Genomic DNA, 20,040 nt, shown 5'->3' with positions numbered 1-20,040 from the left:
CTAACGACCCAAATTGCAATTCTCATCTGCAACGAGTAGTTGTCCATTAGGAAGATCATATGTTATACGATGACCCACCTGGGGGAGTGATCCTAATAGGGTCACACCACCAATTTCCTCTGGCGATTCCAAAAATAACAAGCAAACGAAATCTTCACCCTCAAGTGTGTAAATTTCATATAAAACATCAGGATTAATTAGGAAATTCACATCATTTGGAAACAACAAAGTAATCCCAGGAAGATCAAAGGCTGTAGTAGATGCACCACCAACACGCTTGTAACAAAGATGATCATCAGAATCATAAGGACCTAATCTCACAACACCCGAGTTTCTAGATTCGATGTAAGCTGCCACCTCGGCTACCAAGACATGGTAGGCCTCTGGGGTTATATAGGTTTCGTCCGTGCCCGAGTCAATCACGGTTCCTCCATTTCCATTTTGGGAGATTTGAAAAACATTAGGAGGAATCGCAAGAACTGTTTGGGCAACCCTAATGCCGCGGAGATCTATGTAGTAGATAGGTCTGTTCTGATATCGAAACATTGGGATGGATCTCGGCGTTCCAGTGGGTTGTATACAATCATCTCCAAATCGAAGGAACATTGGTGGTAAAGTTTGAGCTACTTTCTTTTGTAAGCAATATTGAAATTTTCCGTGAACCAACTCTTGTCTTTGTTGTTCTTGGAAGCTAAGTTCGCCATAATTCATTCCGAACATTCCACTTATTCTATTGTTTTTCTCTCTATCTGCAGTCAATATATACAAATTAAAAGGTATCCTAAAAAGTTATTTGATAAGAGAAAATACAAGTTTATCTTGATGATAAATAAATTTTGTTTATCAAATGGCATTTTCGTAAATAAATCAACAAAAAATCTCACTTAGCTTAGCATCATGACATTTTCGTAAATAAGTCAATATTTGTAGGACCCGCTTGTTAATAAAAGTTGTTCACTTATTTATAAAAATGCTGACTAGGATGATTTGTTGATATATTTACGAAAATGTCATTAGATAAACAAATTTTGTTTATCTTTAAAATGAATGGGCACCCTCAATAAATAATTACCTTTATTATGGTGTTTTTTGTTCAAGGTTCTAACATTTTATTATGTGCGATATGGTTAAATTCGTTGTAAAGTCTATTTTCAAAATATTGATTTTTTTTTTGTATATAAATTATGCTAATACAAAATTAGAGATATTACTTGTACAATTTATCTTGGAGGTCAACAGAAAGAAAGAAAAAAACAGAGGAAGTAATAAATACCTTCAGCACTAAAACCTTGCATGTTGATACCGCAACCAAATAAAACATCATCCAAAACTAGAAGAGTAGTTGGAGTCTGGAAGGTAAACGATTCATAAGACAAAACCGCTTCAACTACGGCACCATCTCCATACTCTCTGGTCAGCCAGCAAGTATTGTACAGTTATGGCAAGGGAGTTGCCTATAAGTATAAGATTCAGTTGCAGGATAAACAGGATATACTTGTTTAAAACATTTATCACAACCTTTACATTGAGTCCATATGAGATCACTTCCGGTATCGAACCCGAGATAAACTGTTTTATGAGATGGAAATGGATCAAATGTGCCTATTCCCAACTCTACCGCGTACATAGTAGAATCTATTACCATTTGCGGTCGTATTATTGGGTCATTTTTAGTTTTGCTTTTTTCACCTTTTCGCGCAAGTGATTTTAGTCTAAGCTTGGATATTTGGATGTATTTCATTCTTGTTGTTGCATTCATCTCCATAAAGTTTGGTCGATCTCGATGAACTAATCTAAGACTAAAACCATTGCGATTTTGGATGGTAGTGTTATTATATGTAGCATGGATGATTTGAAAAAGACTAGCTAGAGAAAGAAGGATAATAATAATAAGTTGTGAAAAATAGGCTAATTTATTTGTATTAGCCATTGATGAAGCTATTAGTTGTGAAAAATAATTTGTAAGAAATAGGATAATTTATACTATTTGACATGTTTAAAGCTTGTACAAGTTCATTTGAAAGAGAATGTGAAATAGAAACGCACGCTTTTAGCCATTTAGGCCATATTTGGTTGATAATGATTCCAAATGGTCCAAAAAACAAGTAACTTGCTTCTTTTGTAATGCTTTGCTTAGGCACTTATATATATATACCTATATTTGAGATGTTTAAAGCTTGTCCAAATTCATTTGAAAGATCAAAGAATGTGAAAAATAGGAACGTTTTTTTAGCCATTTAGGTCATATTTGGTTTATTTGAGTTTTTTATGGTTCTAAAATCAAGTAAGTTGCTTTCTTTTGTAATTTCTTTGCTTAGGCACTTATAGCTACCTATATATGACATGTTTAAAACTTGTAGAAGTTCATTTGATAGAAAATGTAAATAATAAGAACACTTTTAGCCATTTAGGCCATTTTTGGTTGATTATGGTTTCAAATGGTCCTAAAAACAAGTAACTTGCTTCTTCTTCTTCTTTTTTTTTTTTTTTTTTTTTTTTTTTTTTTTGTAAATTATTTGCTTAGGCACTTATAGGCACCTATATTTGACATGTTTAAAGCTTGTACATGTTCATTTGAAAGAGAATGTGAAAGACAGGAACGTTTTTAGTCATTTAGGCCATATTTGATTGATTTTTGGTTTCTAATGGTCCTAAAAACAAGTAACTTGCCTTTTTTTTGTAAATTCTTTGCAAATAGAAACATTTTTAACCATTTAAGCCATATTTGGTTGATTTTGGTTCCAAATGGTCCTGATTGTATGGTAGTCATTCTTAAAATGACTATGACTACTAATTATACTAATTTTTTATTGTCGATTTTGATTTATTTTTTAATGTCATAATTAATTATACATCATTTAATTTATCTAATTCTAAAAAATCTAAGGCCCTATAATTCTAAGGGCCCAATTGTTTTCAGAGCCCGAGCTAATAAAAATGAAGTAATTTCTAGATCTTTTACATTACTCCACTAGTGTGTGGCTCGAGCGATGTATCAGATTTTACTTTAAATATCAATTAATATTATTTGAGTTATAAAATGAATAATATATAATTTTTAAGAAAAATTGAACAATAATAACTAATACAAAGTAGTATTTAGTATATTATAAATGAACATGTTTTTTTTTTTTTTTTTTTTTTTTTTTTTTTTTTTTTGGGTGCAAAAGAGGGTCTAGGCCCCCAAAGAACAAAACTAAAACAAGTACAGAGGAACAAAACATGGCCAAGCCACCCCTACAAAGTTTTCACGTAAAATACGCTCTAGAGCTAAAGGATGAAAGTGAATCAACTCAATATTGTTGTTCTGCAAAACACCTTGATTTGCTAGCCAGTCAGCTGCTCTATTTGCATCTCGGTAAATAAGATAAATTTCTACATGCCAATGAATTCAATTTTTTTGGTCTTGGGTTCAAACTTTGTCATTAACATTTTTATTGCCATTGAAACATATTTATAATATAATGAATATGTATGATGTGACATTTTTTTAATACATGTGAAGCGTGCCATATTTTGTATTAGGAAGACATAGAAGTATATGAAGTCTAAACATAAAAATCTCTTGAGTAAGAATTATTTTTCTTATTGTTATAATTTGTAAAATACTAACAATGAAAATATCTTAGTATAAACTAACGACCTATGTTGCAATCCTCATTTGCAACGAGTAGTTGTCCATTTGGAATATCATATGTTATCCGATGACCAACCTGGTGGCGAGATCCTCATAAGGTCACAGAGTCGTCTATAATAGTCAAGCAAACTAGTACATCGCCACTATGTTTGGTGTAAATATTAAACACTACGTCAGGATTCGTTACGAAAATTGCATTATTTGCGAACACCCAAGTAACCCAAGGAAGACTAAAGGTTGTAGGTTCACGTACACGCTTGTAACAAAGCCCGAACCCTTCGTAACGAGCTGCAGAATCACTTAATCTCTCCAAATTTGGGTTTTTAGCTTCGATTTGTGCTGCCAACTCGGTTACTAAGACACGGAACGCCTTTGTGGCTAGAAAAGTTACGGTTGAGCCTGTATCGATGAGGAATCCTCCAGTTCCGTCGGGCTTGATATCGAACACATCAACACATCAGGAGGAAGTTCGAGGTTCTTCTGGTTCACCTGGATGCCACGGGCTTCTAAGTAGTAGGTCTCACTGTTCTCGTGTCGAAACATTGGGATGGAACTAGGCGTTCCGGGTTGTATACAATCATCTCCAAATCGAAGGTACATTGGTGGCAATTCTTGAGCTTCTTTCTTTTGGAGGCAATATTGGAATTTTCCCTTTACCAAATCAGATTTTTGTGCTTGGAAGGTATATTTGCCATAACCCATTCCGAATATTCCACTTATTCTATTGTTTTCTTCGTCACCTGTTTGAAAACAAAAAAAGGGTATATAGAGTTACAATGACATATGGTGTAAATGGGATTAGATTTTAAGTATTAAGTATCACCTCTCTAGACTTTAACCAACTATACTTGAAAATTTTATAGGAGTTTGTTGGAAAATGACTACCATTAGCTAAACTAAACGACATCATATTCTAATATCTAAAATTCATTTTTAAACTCTAAAATTATTATAATATCTAAAAATCATATTATATTTTCGAAATATAAAAATGAATTTCAGAAATTAAATAATTGATTTTTAATTAATTTTTGCGTTTAAAAAACCAAAAATAAAGATTACATGTAAAATTACAGTTAACTACAACACGCCATTTATTATAATGTATGATAATCATTTTCAGATGAACGTAGTGAAATCATTTGTTAGCTAGTTGTTCGGCCATACAAAAGATCGCGCGGAATGCGAATAAAATAAATCTAATATATTTATAAATAACAAGACATTTTTCGGAAGCATTGATCGGCAAGCCATATAAGCAAGGGCTTATTTGAATCAATTGTATTTTATTTTAGAAAATCCAATCGCCATGTAAGAAAAATTAACAAATGAGATTTGAGAGTTAATTTTTAAATATAAAAACAAAAAACAAATAGTTATTTAAAAATTATTTTAAAACAAAAAAACAATTTTTTTTTTTTTTTTTTTTTTTTTTTTTTTTTTTGCATATAAGATAATCCTACGAATGACGAAACTTATTTAAATGAATTTATTTTTAATAAAAGTTACCAGGTAACTAACAATAACAAATAAGCTTGCATCATAAATTATATTAAAATAAAATTAAAACTTAGACTTTTGATTTGAATAGGCTATAGCAATTTAATTAAATTGTTGTATTATTATTTAGTCTGAAACTATTGAATAGTAAAAAAAACTTACACCATGCTATCACATGGACTCATCTAATAATAAATAAATAAATAGGAAAATTTGTTGAAAATCATCTTATAAATTTTTTTTTTGTCAAAGAACACCTGTTTTAAAATTTTTTTTGTTGAATCCCACCATTTTTCGAATTTTGACTATTGATTGACATTTCTAGTGTTGATTAGCATATGCACCTCACGTGACTTACTTAACCCCACTTTTCTATTATTTTTCCCCTTTTTTTCCTTCATTCATTCCCCCTTTGTCACTTACATTTCCCTGTAATTTTATAAAAGACTATTAAAACCAAATTATGATGAAGAGGAGTGAAAAAGAGGGGAATGAATGGAGGGAAAGGGGGAAAAATAAAAGAAAAGTAAAGTTAAGTGGGTCACGTAAGGTGCACATGTTAGTCAACGCCGAAAATGTAAGTAATTAGTCGGAACCCGGGGAAATGGTGGGATTTAACAAAAAAAAAATTAAAACAGGTGTGTCTTGACAAAAAAAATTTTAAAACAGGTGTGTTTTGACAAAAAAAAATTTATAAGATAGTTTTCAACAAAATTTGATTTTTATAAGATGGTTTTCAACAAATTTTCCGAATAAATAAAAGAGCGAACAATACCTTCATGAAAATTTTCCATATCAACTCCACAACCAAAAAGAACACCCTCAATAGTAAGAGGAGTGTCCGTTGTAGTGGCAAAGGTTAGAGATTCACGAGCCAAAATCGCGGCGACTTTGGCCCCATCTCCATACAACACTTTAACACGGCAAGTTTTGCCCACGCATTCTTCTTCAAGACACTCAGAGCAAGTGAGTTCACTATAAGTATAAGATTGAGTTGCAGGATAAAAAGGGTCGACTTGTTTAAAACATTCATCACAACCTTCACATTGAGTCCATATGAGATCACTTCCGGTATCGAACCCTAGATAAACTATTTTTGAGATGATGAAGGATCAAATGTACCCAATTCCAATTCAACCATGTACGTAAAAGCGTCTAATCTTATTGGCGGTCGTATTATTTCATCTTGGACATGAGTTTTGTTGTTTTTACGAGTACCTATTAGTGATTTGATTCTGAGCTTCGACATTTCGATGTATTCTCTCCTCCTTGTGGCGTCCATTTCTGTAAGGTTTGGTCCATTTCCATGAACTAATCTAAGGCTAAAACCTTTGTGGTTTTTGGTGGTGGCATTGTTATCAATAGCATGAATGATTTGAAAATGATTAACTAAAGAAAGAAGGATAATAATAATTATTAGTGAAAAATAGGCTAATTTTTTTGTATTAGACATTGAAGCTAGTTGTTGAAAGAAAATGTATCAGTGCAAACAAGTGGTGTTTTATATTTAAACATCATGATTATTTAATATTGTAATTATTATTCTTGTCAAAAAAAATGTTATAATTATTATTACCTTATTATGTAGATTTCTTTTATTTATTTACTTGGTGAAATAATCTTCTTTGATCTTATATTTCCTTTTTTAGATGGGAGTTTTTTTTTTTTTTTTTTTTTTTTTTTTTTTTAAGCTAAGACCCTATTCTTTTGAGTTGTTGTGGTCTGCTATGCTTTGCTAAAATCTGCTCTACTCCGCTGAGCCCTACTTTATTGAATCAGTTGACATCAACTTTGCTCAAAAGCTTAAAAGAACAAGTCTCCTTTGATCTGCATCATTTGCATGTATCGATCCTAGTTTATTTCTTACAGATTTAGGATGGATATATGAGTGTTATTGTATTTGGAGAGATGTTTGTTAAAATCCACCTTATTAAAATAAGACTACTTTTGTAAGTCATAAGCATATGATCCTATCCTAGTTTCTCCCCACCTTCTTGGCCAACCCAATAGCTAGGTGTAATGGTTTTATTTTAAATATGTATTAAATGAATTTATCAATTATTTTACATTTTCATGCATGCATCTCCCCTATTTCTACCTCAATGATAGAATTTAATATATAATGCTTGAATGATTTGTTTCGTTTTAGAATCGATCAAACAATTATAACTATTCATTAAAGATTAAAATTATGACCATTTGAGAGTTAAAAAGTCATTATTTTTTAGTTTTCCTAATTAAAACTGAATTTTGTATAATAATAAGAAAAATTAAAAATAATTTCAAAATTAATAATTGAATTTTTAAAATTAGATAAATAATTTATAATTAACTTTGACATTAAAAAAAAAAATTAATATCAGCCAACTAAAAATTAGTATAATGGTAATCTAAGGATAACTACCATAGAATCATTCATATAAAAAAAAAAGGGTTATTTAGTCAAAAAGTGTATTTTTTTAGGGAGGTAAAATACAAAATTTCCTAAATTAAATACTACCTTCATTCTTGAATGTTTGACTCACTTACTATTTATTTGGTCAAAATAAAATAAGTTTGACCGTATTTTATGATTTATACAATAGCAATAAATCAGTATGAGGGTTCTTATTAGATTCCTCTTATTATAAAATTTTCAAATATTAACTTTTTATAATTTTCACTTATACATAGCCGAAGATATTCATGGTCAAAGATGTTCATTTAAAACCGTGCAAATGCAAAGTGAGTCGAACTTTCAGGAACGAAGGGAGTATATAGTATTATCTATTTTCCATCAGAATAATGCTGAAGAATTGAATCACATAAGCGAACTCATCCCCTGACTTTGTGATGAAATTGATTGAGATTCGTAGGAGACCAACGAAATTTGTAAATGTATTGAAGTCTAGCAAAATTAAAATTAACCAACATAATATAATTATTTCGATCTTAACCTATTAGAATCATGACAAAATTGTAGATGTCTATTATTATTTGGAATTTTGGATAATCATGTAGCTCGCTTACATCTCACATAATTAATTATAACTAATTAATTTAACTACTAGCTTAATTGATATGTAAAATTAAGCACCATTTGAGCAATCCTCTGGTCCAAAGTGTAGTTGACCATTTGTAAGATCATATATTATCCTATGATCAATCTGCTGTTCAGATCCTAATATGGTCAAACCACCCACTGCCTGGTTACTTTCAAGAAAAAGCAAGCAAACAATAGGAAAACCACCTTCCTGAAACGTATCAAATGTTAAGTCTGAAGTCGTAAAGAAATCTGCTGCTCCCGCAAACACCCATGTAATGTACGGAAGGTTCACGGTTTCAGGCTCACTTACACGCTTGTAACAAAGGTCAAGCCCTGAGGCAGTACTTTGAAATCTCTCCACATTTTTATTAGCGGATTCAATATTACGTGCAACCGCGTCTTTGAAGATAGTGTAGGCCGCTGAGGTTATGCGGCTAGTAGGTGTGCCTGTGTCGATGATGCATCCTCCAGTTCCGTCACTTTGCATATCAAACACACCCGGAGGAAGATCTAAGTCTTCGTCGTCTACTCTAATGCCGCAGAGGTTCAAGTAATGGTGGCCTTCGCGGTCTGCACGTTTAAACATAGGGGTGGTGTAAACTTCCGCTGGGGGTTGTATCACGTCGTCTCCGAATCGAAGGTGCATTGGCGGAAGTCCTTCTTCTTCTGGTTGTAAGCAATATGAAAATTTTCCGTTCACTAAAATCTTTGCTTGTTCAGGGAAACTGTATTGGCCGTAACCCATTCCTAAATATCCGTTAAACTTATTGTTCAAATCTCGACCTGCATCACGAATTTAATGATATCTCAAACATGTACTCCATGATAAATAAAAATCAATATCAATTCAAACGGGTACCATCATTATTAAAATTTATGCATACCATTAAGTTTTAAAATGTACAAGTCAAAAAAAAAAAAGTTTTAAAATGTACGTATATATAATTTATCATCGGCCTAGTATATTAATAATTGACCACTTAATGTCACGAATACTGATTATTAATATGCTAGAGAGAGAAAAGTGCGAGCTTAGGCAAATCTTAATTATAAGCGTATTTTTAGTTCAAAATCCGATTTAATTTCAACCGTTAAAAACCAGAATATCATGATTATTGGGCCTGATAAGCTTAACATAATTTTCGAGTTTGGACAAAAAAATTTATACAAGGACGCCCTGACCCAATTTTTTTTTATCACTTCTAGCCCATTTTTTATGGCCTCTAATATGTTTACAGTAATAACAATTAAATCTATTACATTTTATATTATTTAGCAAATAAAAAGGTCAAAATTAGACAAAAATAGATATATTTAAATTTTAAGATTTGTAAGATTTGACCGATACAAAGGGTGATTCAGGAGAGTCACGATGAATTAATCTAAAGCTAAAACCTTTGGTCTTTTGGGTGGTAGCATTGTTATTAATAGCATGGATGATTAGAAAAAGATTTCCTAGGGAAAGAAGGAGAGTAATTAGCGAAGAGTAAGCAAAAAAAATTGGAACAGCCATTGAAGAAGTTGAAAGAAAGTGATGGAATTGAATTGAAATTTGCCTATTACTACAGAGTGACTATTATATATACCACGTAAATTCTACTCATTTTATACAATTTAAGGTATGATATCTTCTATGTTTAATTTTTGATATCTTTCTTTAATTTTATGTTTCGATAGGTATTTTGTTTGAATTATTGATGAAATTGTACTTTGATGATTGATCATTATTGGTACCTTTTTCTTTAGGGGTCATTATTGGTACCTTTTTCTTTAGGGGTCATTATTGGTATTTTAATGGGTATGTCTTGCAAATTACCATATTCAATCTATTTTCATTTACTTTTTTATTCTTATTCAACTTTAGTTGTTGTTGATAGCTAATCCTTAGGTCCCTTCACATGTTGTGAAAAACTTAAGGATAAAATATTTGAAATAAATAAATGGCTTAGCTATTCAAGAAGATCCTGCATCATAGTGGGCCTTATTTTTCAACACTCCTCCTTAGTCCTCACTCTCTAGTTTGGATATGAATTCACCATGCTTCATTATAAGAATTAAGAAGAGACCTAACAAATCTCCGTATAAATTATATACACCCGGGTGTAATACATTGAAAGGTATTTTATGCACATTTAATATTTTTTTTTACTCATTTTAAAATTTTAAAATGAGAAGGGGAAAAAAAAATTCAAATCAACAAAAGAGAAAAAAAAAAACCAACTAACTACCCTTGAATAATGCACCTATCTTTATACGCCTTTGGGTGTAAATTATGCTTTGAGCACGATTCGAACCCATAATCTCCGATACATAAAGGTAATACATTTATCATTTCAACTAACTTTTATTAATGTTTTCTTTCGTTCATATAATAATATATATTTCTTTCGTTTATTAAGTAAATTAGAGCCTTTAGAGGTAATATAATTCATGTATTTTTTACAAGATAAGAATATAAATGCATATGAGGTAAAAATAAAGTGACAGCTGAGGCAACGCTGCCCGAACCATACACTAACTATATACAAACAGTTGAACATAATTATCAAATTAAAGAAGTACATAAACTAGCAACCCGAGACATCGATCGGGACACACACTTGTTATTGTATTAAAACTATATATTAATTTTACTATTCAACAAACTAAATACACATTTCACCAAAAATCATAAATCTCACTATATTGTTATTTTACAAGAATCCGTTACAGAGCGTAGTATATACACAATATTTTTTTACACACACGTAGTATATGCAAAAATCCGTTACAGAGCGTATACGAGCACGTTTAGCATGAATCAACTCTTCAACTATAAGTATGATTGTTATGGTAGACAATGACATGCATGGCAAATTGGCAACAAACAACCATCCATAAATCCATAATCATATTTGACAGCAAATAAAAGCTGTTTTGCATGCATTATCACATATACATATATCTCTCTATATATACATAGTGCTATAATAAAATCCACACTTATAATTTACGTGATATTTAGATTAATTTGATTTTACAAGAATCACATTTTCATGCTTTTTAAGCCGCACAATGAAAACCAAGAAAAATGCAACATCAACGTAGGTCTCCGCATTATGAACTAAATTTAGATCACCAATTATGATGGCCCGCTACCCATAAATGTTTATTTTACTCATATTTATGTAAAATTTAGTTACTCAAATATAGTCGATTATTTCTTTCATGTATTCCCTCCGTTCTTTATTGTTTACATCATTTGATCCGAAAAGCTCTCACAAAAGGTGGACTCATGATACAATGCAGATAAAGAGAGACTGAGAGAGTATGAGTTTTGAGTTATGCACGATAAGTTTCAAGTAAATTCAATTCAAGCACAACTCATGATCAACTTGTTCGATCATCATCTCTAGTCTAAAACACGACCTCCAACACACTCACTTAAGTGACTTTCAAAGGACATCCAGATATTTCCTGAATTTCTTAACCTTTTGTTGCATTCAAAATTGACTATATTTTCCGCCTAATATGTACAGCTGGTGCAACAATGCAATTACGTCTTGCTTTATCTTATCTAGCTATTGAGTACTTGCTAAGGTCAAACAAATTACACCATTTTATCATGCATCGATCAGCATCACCTAAATCAACATGCAAACGGTGAGTTATAACTGAATATGACTATATATATGAGCCCACCATTTATTGAAGAAATCAATCAACTACCAACTAAGGATCTTTACACGATATACATACAACATGCATGCATGGTCAGGTGTCTATTTGGCTAAATTAATACAAACCCGAATACTGTAACCTATGTTGTCACTTCAAATATCATATTTTAGTGTTTACAATAGTAGAAAAGGCGGTAACGAAAGTCCGCTTGTAATAATGGAATTTTAGTGTTTGTTCGATTAGATGTTTATTTTTTCGTAGGAAAATTTTTCATGTATGTATATATATGTCAATTAGTAAAATAAAATTGATCACTTATTTTCCCACTTTTATTATTACTATAACAAAAAACCTCATTATATATACATAAGTGGATTAATATTTGGAATAGACGGCTAAATTATTAGCAAGACTTCTAATTATGTTATTCTATATAGGTCCCATTATCAGACTTCTTGCGCAGAAATATGTTCAATGGATGACATAACAAGTCATCACTTGTACATGATGCGCGTTTTATCTTGCATAAATTTGTCTTTTGTACACTTTTTTAGTTTGTAATAATAGATATGAACCGTCCAGCCCTTACAAAATACAAGTCTTACAAGTGTTAAACAGCTCAAATAGAGGGTAGTTCGTTGTTACATGTTACATTCAATGCTAGCTGCTAGCAAAAATTTACCTTCTTTCCAGACACTTCGCTATGTTTTTGTCTTTATAACTCTCATCTTTCATATGCTTTATATAGTAACCTAGATAATGTGCTCAAATCCCCAAAATTCACTTGCTCAAAATACATCCCAAAAAAAAAAAAAAAAAAAAAAAAATACTTCAGCAAAATTTCTTTAACTTTTTTAGAAGTATGTCTAAGAATGATTTTGATCAAGGTGAGGCCCTAAATTCGCCCTTTGGTAGGTTATATTATTGCCCAGAAACTGAGCAAATAATGAATTGTGCCATGTTTTTTAAGTACCCAATTGATGTACAAGGCCTTAAAAAGGCCTTCTCAAACTCGACAATGATCAAAGACCCAAGGTTTTGCAGCCTCTTGGTAAGAAACCCTAATGGTGAAGATCATTGGAAGAGAGTCCATGTTAACATTGACGATCACTTCATCCTCCAATACCCCACAACCATTACAAAAACTCGAGGCCATGATGAGGAAGACGATGTTGAAGCCACCGTGAATGCATACTTAGCTGACCTCGCGGTGTCAACGCCACTGAGCAAAAACAAGCCATTATGGGAAGTACATGTATTAGTAGAGTTAAAATGTGTGGTGTTAAGAGTTCATCATTCATTAGGTGATGGAGTGTCTATGATGTCTATGCTTTCCTCTTGTTTTGGTCAAAAGAAAGAGACAAAAAGTGATGTTAATGGTGAGGATAATATTGTGAAAGATGGTGACAATAATCATGCAAAAAGGAAGTGGAAAATTGGAGGAATAATGGGGTTGATTAAAAGTATGTGGTTTACAATTGTTTTTGGGTTGAGGTTTTTAGGGAGGGTTTTGGGGGTGAAAGATAAGTTTAGTGTGATTAGTGGTGGTGATGGGGTTGAGCTTTGGCCTAGGAAATTGGTCACTGGCAAGTTTAAGATTGAAGATTTCAAGTCTATCAAAACGGCGGCCACTCCTAATGTTGTAAGTGATTTCACATGCATCAGATTTACTCCGATCCCCTAATCTTGAATATAGCTATTTATGTGCACTTGCATTAAAGTTACAATAGATACTTAATTACAAAAAGATTACATTAAGCATGTACTTTCAATTTATTTTGCATGTTTGACCTCCTGATGTATACTCTTTAACTATTTTTGTACATCTCCAAATTTTTCTTAAAAACACCTCACACTTCACACTTATGTAATCACCTAATTTTAACTTGTCCCAGTTATCTCGTGAGCTCGTGGCTCTTGAGTGATGTTGGCTGCACACACTTGGGCGCACATACATATCCCTAACACGCATCATTTAATTTGTATTTTAGCTGACCTTATTATCATTGAAAGCTCATGTTATCAAATTTCATAATTTAAATTAAAGCTTGTATTTGAATTGAAGACGATGTGTCATATTAATTCCAATTAACTAAGGACCCCCTTGAAAAGGTTGAACAGCTTGTCCTTCGTATTAGTTAGTTGCTTAATATGTGATGCATGGATTGTTTATAATTAAAGCTACAACCACTAAGTGGATATTTTGGAGTGAAGAGAGTATTTGAGGCAGTATAATCGTCCTTTCATTTCAAATTACTTACATTAATAATTTGACTTTAATTTAATAATGATATATTTGTAAATAAATGTCAGTTAAGTTCGTTGTTGCAGTGCTAGCTAGGTAAATCTTACGGAGTAATACATTGATAAAACAAAATGAAGCAACATTATTTATTATCTTTAGTTTAACTAATACAGTAATACGGAATAGATGATTAAAAATATTGATTATGAACATTGTCACTGACAATGGTATTTAGTCAAAATACAATTAATTTGGGACAAAGGGATGTATATATTTAAATGATATACTATCTAGCTCCGTTTATTATTATTATTATTATTATTATTATTATTGTACAATAAAAAGGTAATGTGTTATTTATAAAACATAAAATATTCTTTTGTCGCAAATTACTCCATAAATAATAAGAAATTTAGGTAGTAGTACACGCACTTCACACACATAATTGCATGATTGAGTACGATTTCATGTGACAACTAATATCCTCGCTCCATATACCTGTGCACTCTCTGCAATATGGCACGATGTGTGTAGTACGTAACACAGTTATAAATTTGTACACTAAACACAAGATATACACGTAAATAGTATGGTACAAACTCCTTGCATTCCTGAATTACTGCTATTCCAGAAAAGTGAAAGGTAGCAAAACAATAACAACCTTAGTTACCTAACTCACAATCAATTATGTACCCAGTATTGCTTTTATCATTCTCGATCATTCCTAGTTGCTTATGTTTCTTATAAATAGTATTTACCCAATGTTATTTTCCATATTAATCTCTTGTCGATTATTTAATTTTTCACCCTATATTTATTTTTGTGTAATGCAGACTGTCAATGATGTGCTTTTAGGGGTCATTTCACATGGACTCTCCAAGTACATAGATGACAAATCACCCAAGGGTAATTATATTTTTAACCTGCCAATTTATTTTAATCTACTACGTGAAAAGAAAACGTACGAGTATTTAGTGATTGTACATAAGACATGAGATCAAATTATGTGCACGTTGACCACTTACATCAACTATCCTTAATTAATCCCTTCTTTTTAACTCTTTATTAAAATAAATAATGAGTCAAAGTCAATAAACTCAATTTTCCTATTTTTTCTTAGCTCTGCGGCAAAGCCTTCAAGTGACTGCTATCCTGGTCGTCAATCTACGAAGAAACTCTGGCTTACAGGTTTGTTTATCATTCACTTTCGTAACACTTGTTTTATTTATACTCCATATAAATATATTGATTAAACATAAATATTAAATATGTTTTTAAATACAAACATTGGTATAATTTGTAATTACTCGTATTCGTATATCTTACTCCGTAGATGTTAATGAAATATGAAGTAATATTATTTGAACTTGAAATGTTAACTTTGACCAGATTTTTTCAGTGTTGCAGTATTACGCATGATCAGGTGCTATTATATTGTAAAAAATTTGAGGGAAAAAAAATAATTCTTCAAACCCAATAATTACTAAAAATTTAATTTATTTCAAAGAAAGGTTACATTGTTATGTCATCACACGTCATCTTTTGGTTGAACTATTTTCTAAAGCACAAAACTATTTTTAAAAGCACGGAAAAGTTAAGACAGTATTCTCTCCAGATTAAAAAATTATGGTGTAATTGTAGCAGGAAAATACATCAGCAAATATGATAAAAATCCATCCTAGTTGTGGTTTATCATTATGGGGAAACAGAACGGGCTTAATGCTAATGCCATTAAATTGCTGTAATGGGCTTCATCCTTTGGATCATCTGAAGGAAGTGAAAGCAACTATGGACCAAAAAAAGAACTCATATGAAGCCCCTATCTCTCATATGTTTCTTACATTGTTGACTGCTTACTTTGGCCCAAAGGTTAGTCCAATTCTAACTTCTTTATAATATTATTATGATCGAGTAGAATTATGTTCTATATTTTAATACTACTTCCGTTATATATTAGTTACAACTTTGGGCATTATTTGTGAGAAATAAAAAAATTTCAAAGTTGCAACTACTACTTAACGAATAATTTTGTTCTAGCAAATCATTTAACCTCATGGTCAGTCGATAATACGAGTTTTAAATAACGCAGGCAGCTAGTTGGTGTTGTCACCAAGTTTTATGTAACACAGCTTTGCTCATTTCAAATATTATGGGTCCTTCCGAGCAGATCGTGGTTGCTAACAACCCTGTTACAAGTTTAAGAGTGAACATCTCCAGCCAACCTCAAGTACATGATTCAATCCCATATTTTTTTTTTCGTTTTTTTTTTTCCTCTTATTTTTGATGAATATATAAATTGTTATTTATGTACTTTTTTTTTATGAGCAGGCAATTACAATGCACATGGTAAGCTATGCAGGGAAGGCTGAATTACAAGTGATGGTGGCTAAAGATATCATTCCTGACCCTGAATTTTTGGTCAAGTGCATTCGAGACTCTTTAGCTGAATTGAAGAATTCTGTCAAAATAAACCTTGTTTAGATATATATATGAGAATGTAACATCAATCCGTCCTTTTTTTAAAATCCTATTTCTAACATTTACTACTTACATAATAAAAAGAAATGGGACTCTAATAAAAAGACGGAGAGAGTACATAATTTTCATTTTCTTTTAGACCATGCCAAAATATATAGTAGTATATAATATACTCCATGTATGATTAGAATAAGTGATTAGGACAATAAATGGATTTGGCTGATTTAATTATCAATCTACAATATCTCCGGTTCTAGTACCTTGAGGAATAAAAGGACCATCTTGCACTGATCAATTAGCTTTTCTACATACATAATACATACGAAGTACATACGGTGCAGTTATGATTTATGTCTTTATGAACATGGTTTGGGGCTCATTTGAGGGGGGAATAAGGGAAATCCCTCAAATGAGTTCCATAAGGCCTGATCCCTAAATATCAGGGTACAAAGTGGGAGCGATGCCGTTATTCCATCACCTCAACCTCGAGTGACCAATCTTATCATGTCCATTAGAACTTGTTATAAATTTTAGAGTGGTATCAATCTACATAATATTTTAGAGTGGTATCAATCTACATAATACTTATTCCCCCCCCCCCCCCCCCCCTTTTTTTTTTTTTTGGAGGTCAAATGTCCCTCGATATTTTGAGAACACCTCAAAGAATTACTTTTCGAGAAGGAAAGGTCGATCTTTCAATCAATATATGTAGGGTGACTGGGTGAGATTAAGAATTGGTCAACAAAATTGTTGTGGGAAGATCTTCAATTCATCAATAATTGCGTGCAATGTATGAAAACTTGAAAAGTACAAGTAAAACAAATTGTCCTACCATTTCCTTTATTTAACAAATTCATATCGCTGATCATCAGCTTTAATTTAGATTAAGTTTTTTTTTTTCTGTTTTTTTTTTTGGAAAACTACTAAGTAATTTAGATTAAGTTAACCTAATCAATTTTTTTGTAAAAAAAAAAAAAGGGTTTTTCACCATATATCCCTGAGTTTTTTTTTGTTTATTCACCATATATTCATGAACTTTTTAAAATTCATTATATATCCCTGAGTTTTCACAAAAATACACCCTATACCCTTGATGACTAATAATTTGTAACTTTTTCAATCATTAGAGATAATTATGATCCAAAACTACCCTAAATACATTTTCCTACCTCCGAAATCGCCCAAATTTCTTTTTTCCATCCCCAAAACCACCCCAAATTTTCTTTTCTCATCCCCAAATCAATCATATGGATATGGTTACGGAGATTTAGAATGGCTTCAACGATTAGATAAAGGAGAAAAGTGGTTTCGGGGATGGGGGAAGAGATCTAAGGTGGTTTCAATATATAATTAATCAAATTTCACTAATCTTGTTGTCATTAGAGGTATATGGTGAATTATTGTAACAACTAAGGGGTATATAGTGAATATAAGGATATTCATGGGTATATGGTGAATAAACAAAAAAAACTCAGGGGTATATGGTGAAAAAAAAAAACCTTATCAATTTTAATCATTTTTATTTAAGGAAATTGTTCCGTGTATTTTTGGGGCTTTAAAAAATGCACCATGTATCTCTGAAAACTTCCAAATGCACTATATACCCCCGAGGTTTGCAAAAAAAAAAACACACCAAACACCCTGATCATCTAACAAAGTAACAAATGCATATATCAACTTATCAAACTAAAATCATGCCCACACGTTGACTCCCTTTAAGTACTTTATATTTTATGTAGTAAAACAGCTTAAAAACATAAATTACATCAAAAATTGAACTCTATCAATCATTCTAAGGATGCGTTCTATTCAACTGATACTTATCTGAACTTATTAACCCTTATAGTTATAAATTAAACTTGGGTAGCCCTAGTTAACCCTTATCACAACTTATCTGAACTTATTTTTTTTGAACTTATCTTATCTGAACTTATTAACCCTTATCTAAAATTATCAACCCTGAAATAAGTGGAAATAAGGTGAACAGAACAGGACCTAAATCCTAAACTTTTTGGGTATTAGAATTTGATTTATTAATTAAGTTTTTACTTGATAATTAAATGGTTTAGCCTCACAGTAACAGTATACTGTAATAATTTAATAGATTTGATGTTTAAGGATCTCAATCTAACAAAATTAAAATTTGTTTTGAGTCTAGGGGTGTTTGGTGCATTTTTTACAACTTTAGGGGTTACGGTGCATTTGGAAATTTTCAAAGATATACGGTGCATTTTTTAAATCCTCGGGAATAAACGGAACTATTTCCCTTTTATTTATGATGGGAAACAAAACTCACATTACACATAGTACTGTAGCCAAATTAAATCTGTAATGGGCCCAAGCCCTTTGAACCATGTAAAGGCTATGAAGGCAATTATGGACCAACGGAAACAATCACATGAAGCTCTTGTCTCCCGCTTGACTCTGAAATCATTGACATCCTTTATTTTATAGGCCCAAAGGCTAGTCCAATCTTGTTATTCTACTTGCTACGTATTACAAACATTGGCATGTTCTCAAGTCTCAACTAAAAGTTTGTATGGATGCCAAGTTGCCAACTAGCTAAGTAGTTCGGGGTTACTGACAATCCAATAATTGATTTAAATTGTGTGAATATGAATATCTTTTATGGTTGATCTCAAGTTTAAATACAATTTCAAATATGTACTAATATATTAAAAGGCGTTTTTAAAAATGTTTATGCGTCACGTACTCATGTAGGCTCCTCATTGCGCCATATCATAAAATCAATTTCTCAATATACCATGTCACCAACTCAATTCCTTAATATGCCACATCACCCATTCAACCAACAATTACACTATATGATGCCTTAACTAATAAAAAGGATAAAGAGGTTTGAACACTCAACCTCTTAAAAGAAAAGTCATTGTTTAACCATCTAATTAACTAATTGTCACTTATGTTATAATCTGCATACAAATTAATGTTATACTACAAAAGTATTGAAATCTCATATAAACTATTAAATGTTTTTTTAAAAAATTAGTAGTTGCACAACTAAAAAAGTAATAACCCGGGGGCACGCCCGGACTATACACTAGTTTATAGCATTAAAAGTGTATCATATTTTTTTTGTTCATAGTTTATTAGTTTAGGGATTTTTTGACAATTATTGTCATTTTAGCAATTACCACCTACAGTATTTATTTTATTTTTTTTTTGAATTTTACCACCAACTATTTTTTAAAATATCAAAACTTCCTGCCTACTTGGCTCTCAACTCAAATGTGATGTTATGTGAGCCCCAATAACTAGCTTCCCACCCTTTTCCCTCACTTTCTTCCTTTCTCACTCGGTTTCTCATTCCCCTATATTGTACTCCTCTCAAAATCGAGGAAAAACTTCAAATTAAATTATATATTCATGTTAATTATTTTACGAATTGAAGTGTTTTCCTAATTTTGAGAGGAATACAATGCAAAAGAATAAGAAATCGAGTGAGAAAGAAGGGAGGAAAAAGGTAGTTAGTGG

At 31.5% G+C, this 20,040-nt stretch overlaps 4 protein-coding genes across 4 annotated transcripts; 1 reads left to right on the top strand and 3 right to left on the bottom strand.

The window, feature by feature from the left end:
• Positions 1–1,645, bottom strand: LOC145589165 (aspartic proteinase nepenthesin-2-like). The gene is made up of 3 exons (XM_081645715.1): positions 1,455–1,645; positions 1,274–1,410; positions 1–749 (listed from the first exon to the last, which is right to left on the bottom strand). The coding sequence occupies exons 1-3, from the start codon at positions 1,643–1,645 to the stop codon at positions 1–3; spliced, it is 1,077 nt and encodes a 358-aa protein (XP_081501841.1).
• Positions 1,646–4,024: 2,379 nt separating this feature from the next.
• On the bottom strand, positions 4,025–6,419 carry LOC145589164 (aspartic proteinase CDR1-like). Its single transcript, XM_081645714.1, has 3 exons — positions 6,356–6,419; positions 5,913–6,227; positions 4,025–4,377 (listed from the first exon to the last, which is right to left on the bottom strand). The coding sequence occupies exons 1-3, from the start codon at positions 6,417–6,419 to the stop codon at positions 4,025–4,027; spliced, it is 732 nt and encodes a 243-aa protein (XP_081501840.1).
• A 1,786-nt stretch (positions 6,420–8,205) lies between these two features.
• Positions 8,206–8,907, bottom strand: LOC145589163 (aspartic proteinase nepenthesin-2-like). Its single transcript, XM_081645713.1, has one exon. The coding sequence runs from the start codon at positions 8,905–8,907 to the stop codon at positions 8,206–8,208; it is 702 nt and encodes a 233-aa protein (XP_081501839.1).
• A 3,771-nt stretch (positions 8,908–12,678) lies between these two features.
• On the top strand, positions 12,679–16,550 carry LOC145588260 (wax ester synthase/diacylglycerol acyltransferase 4-like). Its single transcript, XM_081644905.1, has 6 exons — positions 12,679–13,464; positions 14,901–14,973; positions 15,188–15,255; positions 15,709–15,936; positions 16,157–16,294; positions 16,396–16,550. Exons 1-6 carry the CDS (start codon positions 12,685–12,687, stop codon positions 16,546–16,548), a joined length of 1,440 nt encoding a protein of 479 aa, XP_081501031.1. The 5' UTR covers positions 12,679–12,684; the 3' UTR covers positions 16,549–16,550.
• The last annotated feature ends 3,490 nt before the right edge of the window (positions 16,551–20,040 follow it).

Source organism: Chenopodium album, chromosome 17 (genome assembly GCF_948465745.1).
Source record: "Chenopodium album chromosome 17, dcCheAlbu1.1, whole genome shotgun sequence".
NCBI lineage: Eukaryota > Viridiplantae > Streptophyta > Magnoliopsida > Caryophyllales > Amaranthaceae > Chenopodium > Chenopodium album.
Note: the sequence above shows the minus strand (reverse complement) of the source record. Positions and strands in the feature narration are given on the sequence as shown.

What these genes read in the sequence shown, in the direction of transcription:
- LOC145589163 (XM_081645713.1), bottom strand. Translation starts at nt 8,907, where the DNA reads ATGGGTTACGGCCAATACAGTTTCCCTGAACAAGCAAAGATTTTAGTG.
- LOC145588260 (XM_081644905.1), top strand. Translation starts at nt 12,685, where the DNA reads ATGTCTAAGAATGATTTTGATCAAGGTGAGGCCCTAAATTCGCCCTTT. An exon ending in AGATGACAAATCACCCAAGG is followed by an intron (nt 14,974 to 15,187) that starts GTAATTATATTT and finishes ATTTTTTCTTAG; the next exon opens with CTCTGCGGCAAAGCCTTCAA. An exon ending in CTGCTTACTTTGGCCCAAAG is followed by an intron (nt 15,937 to 16,156) that starts GTTAGTCCAATT and finishes TAAATAACGCAG; the next exon opens with GCAGCTAGTTGGTGTTGTCA.
- LOC145589164 (XM_081645714.1), bottom strand. Translation starts at nt 6,419, where the DNA reads ATGGACGCCACAAGGAGGAGAGAATACATCGAAATGTCGAAGCTCAGA. An exon ending in CAGAATCAAATCACTAATAG is followed by an intron (nt 6,228 to 6,355) that starts GTACTCGTAAAA and finishes TCTCAAAAATAG; the next exon opens with TTTATCTAGGGTTCGATACC. An exon ending in TATGGAAAATTTTCATGAAG is followed by an intron (nt 4,378 to 5,912) that starts GTATTGTTCGCT and finishes GTTTTCAAACAG; the next exon opens with GTGACGAAGAAAACAATAGA.
- LOC145589165 (XM_081645715.1), bottom strand. Translation starts at nt 1,645, where the DNA reads ATGGTAATAGATTCTACTATGTACGCGGTAGAGTTGGGAATAGGCACA. An exon ending in ACTGAATCTTATACTTATAG is followed by an intron (nt 1,411 to 1,454) that starts GCAACTCCCTTG and finishes CTGGCTGACCAG; the next exon opens with AGAGTATGGAGATGGTGCCG. An exon ending in GCAAGGTTTTAGTGCTGAAG is followed by an intron (nt 750 to 1,273) that starts GTATTTATTACT and finishes TATTGACTGCAG; the next exon opens with ATAGAGAGAAAAACAATAGA.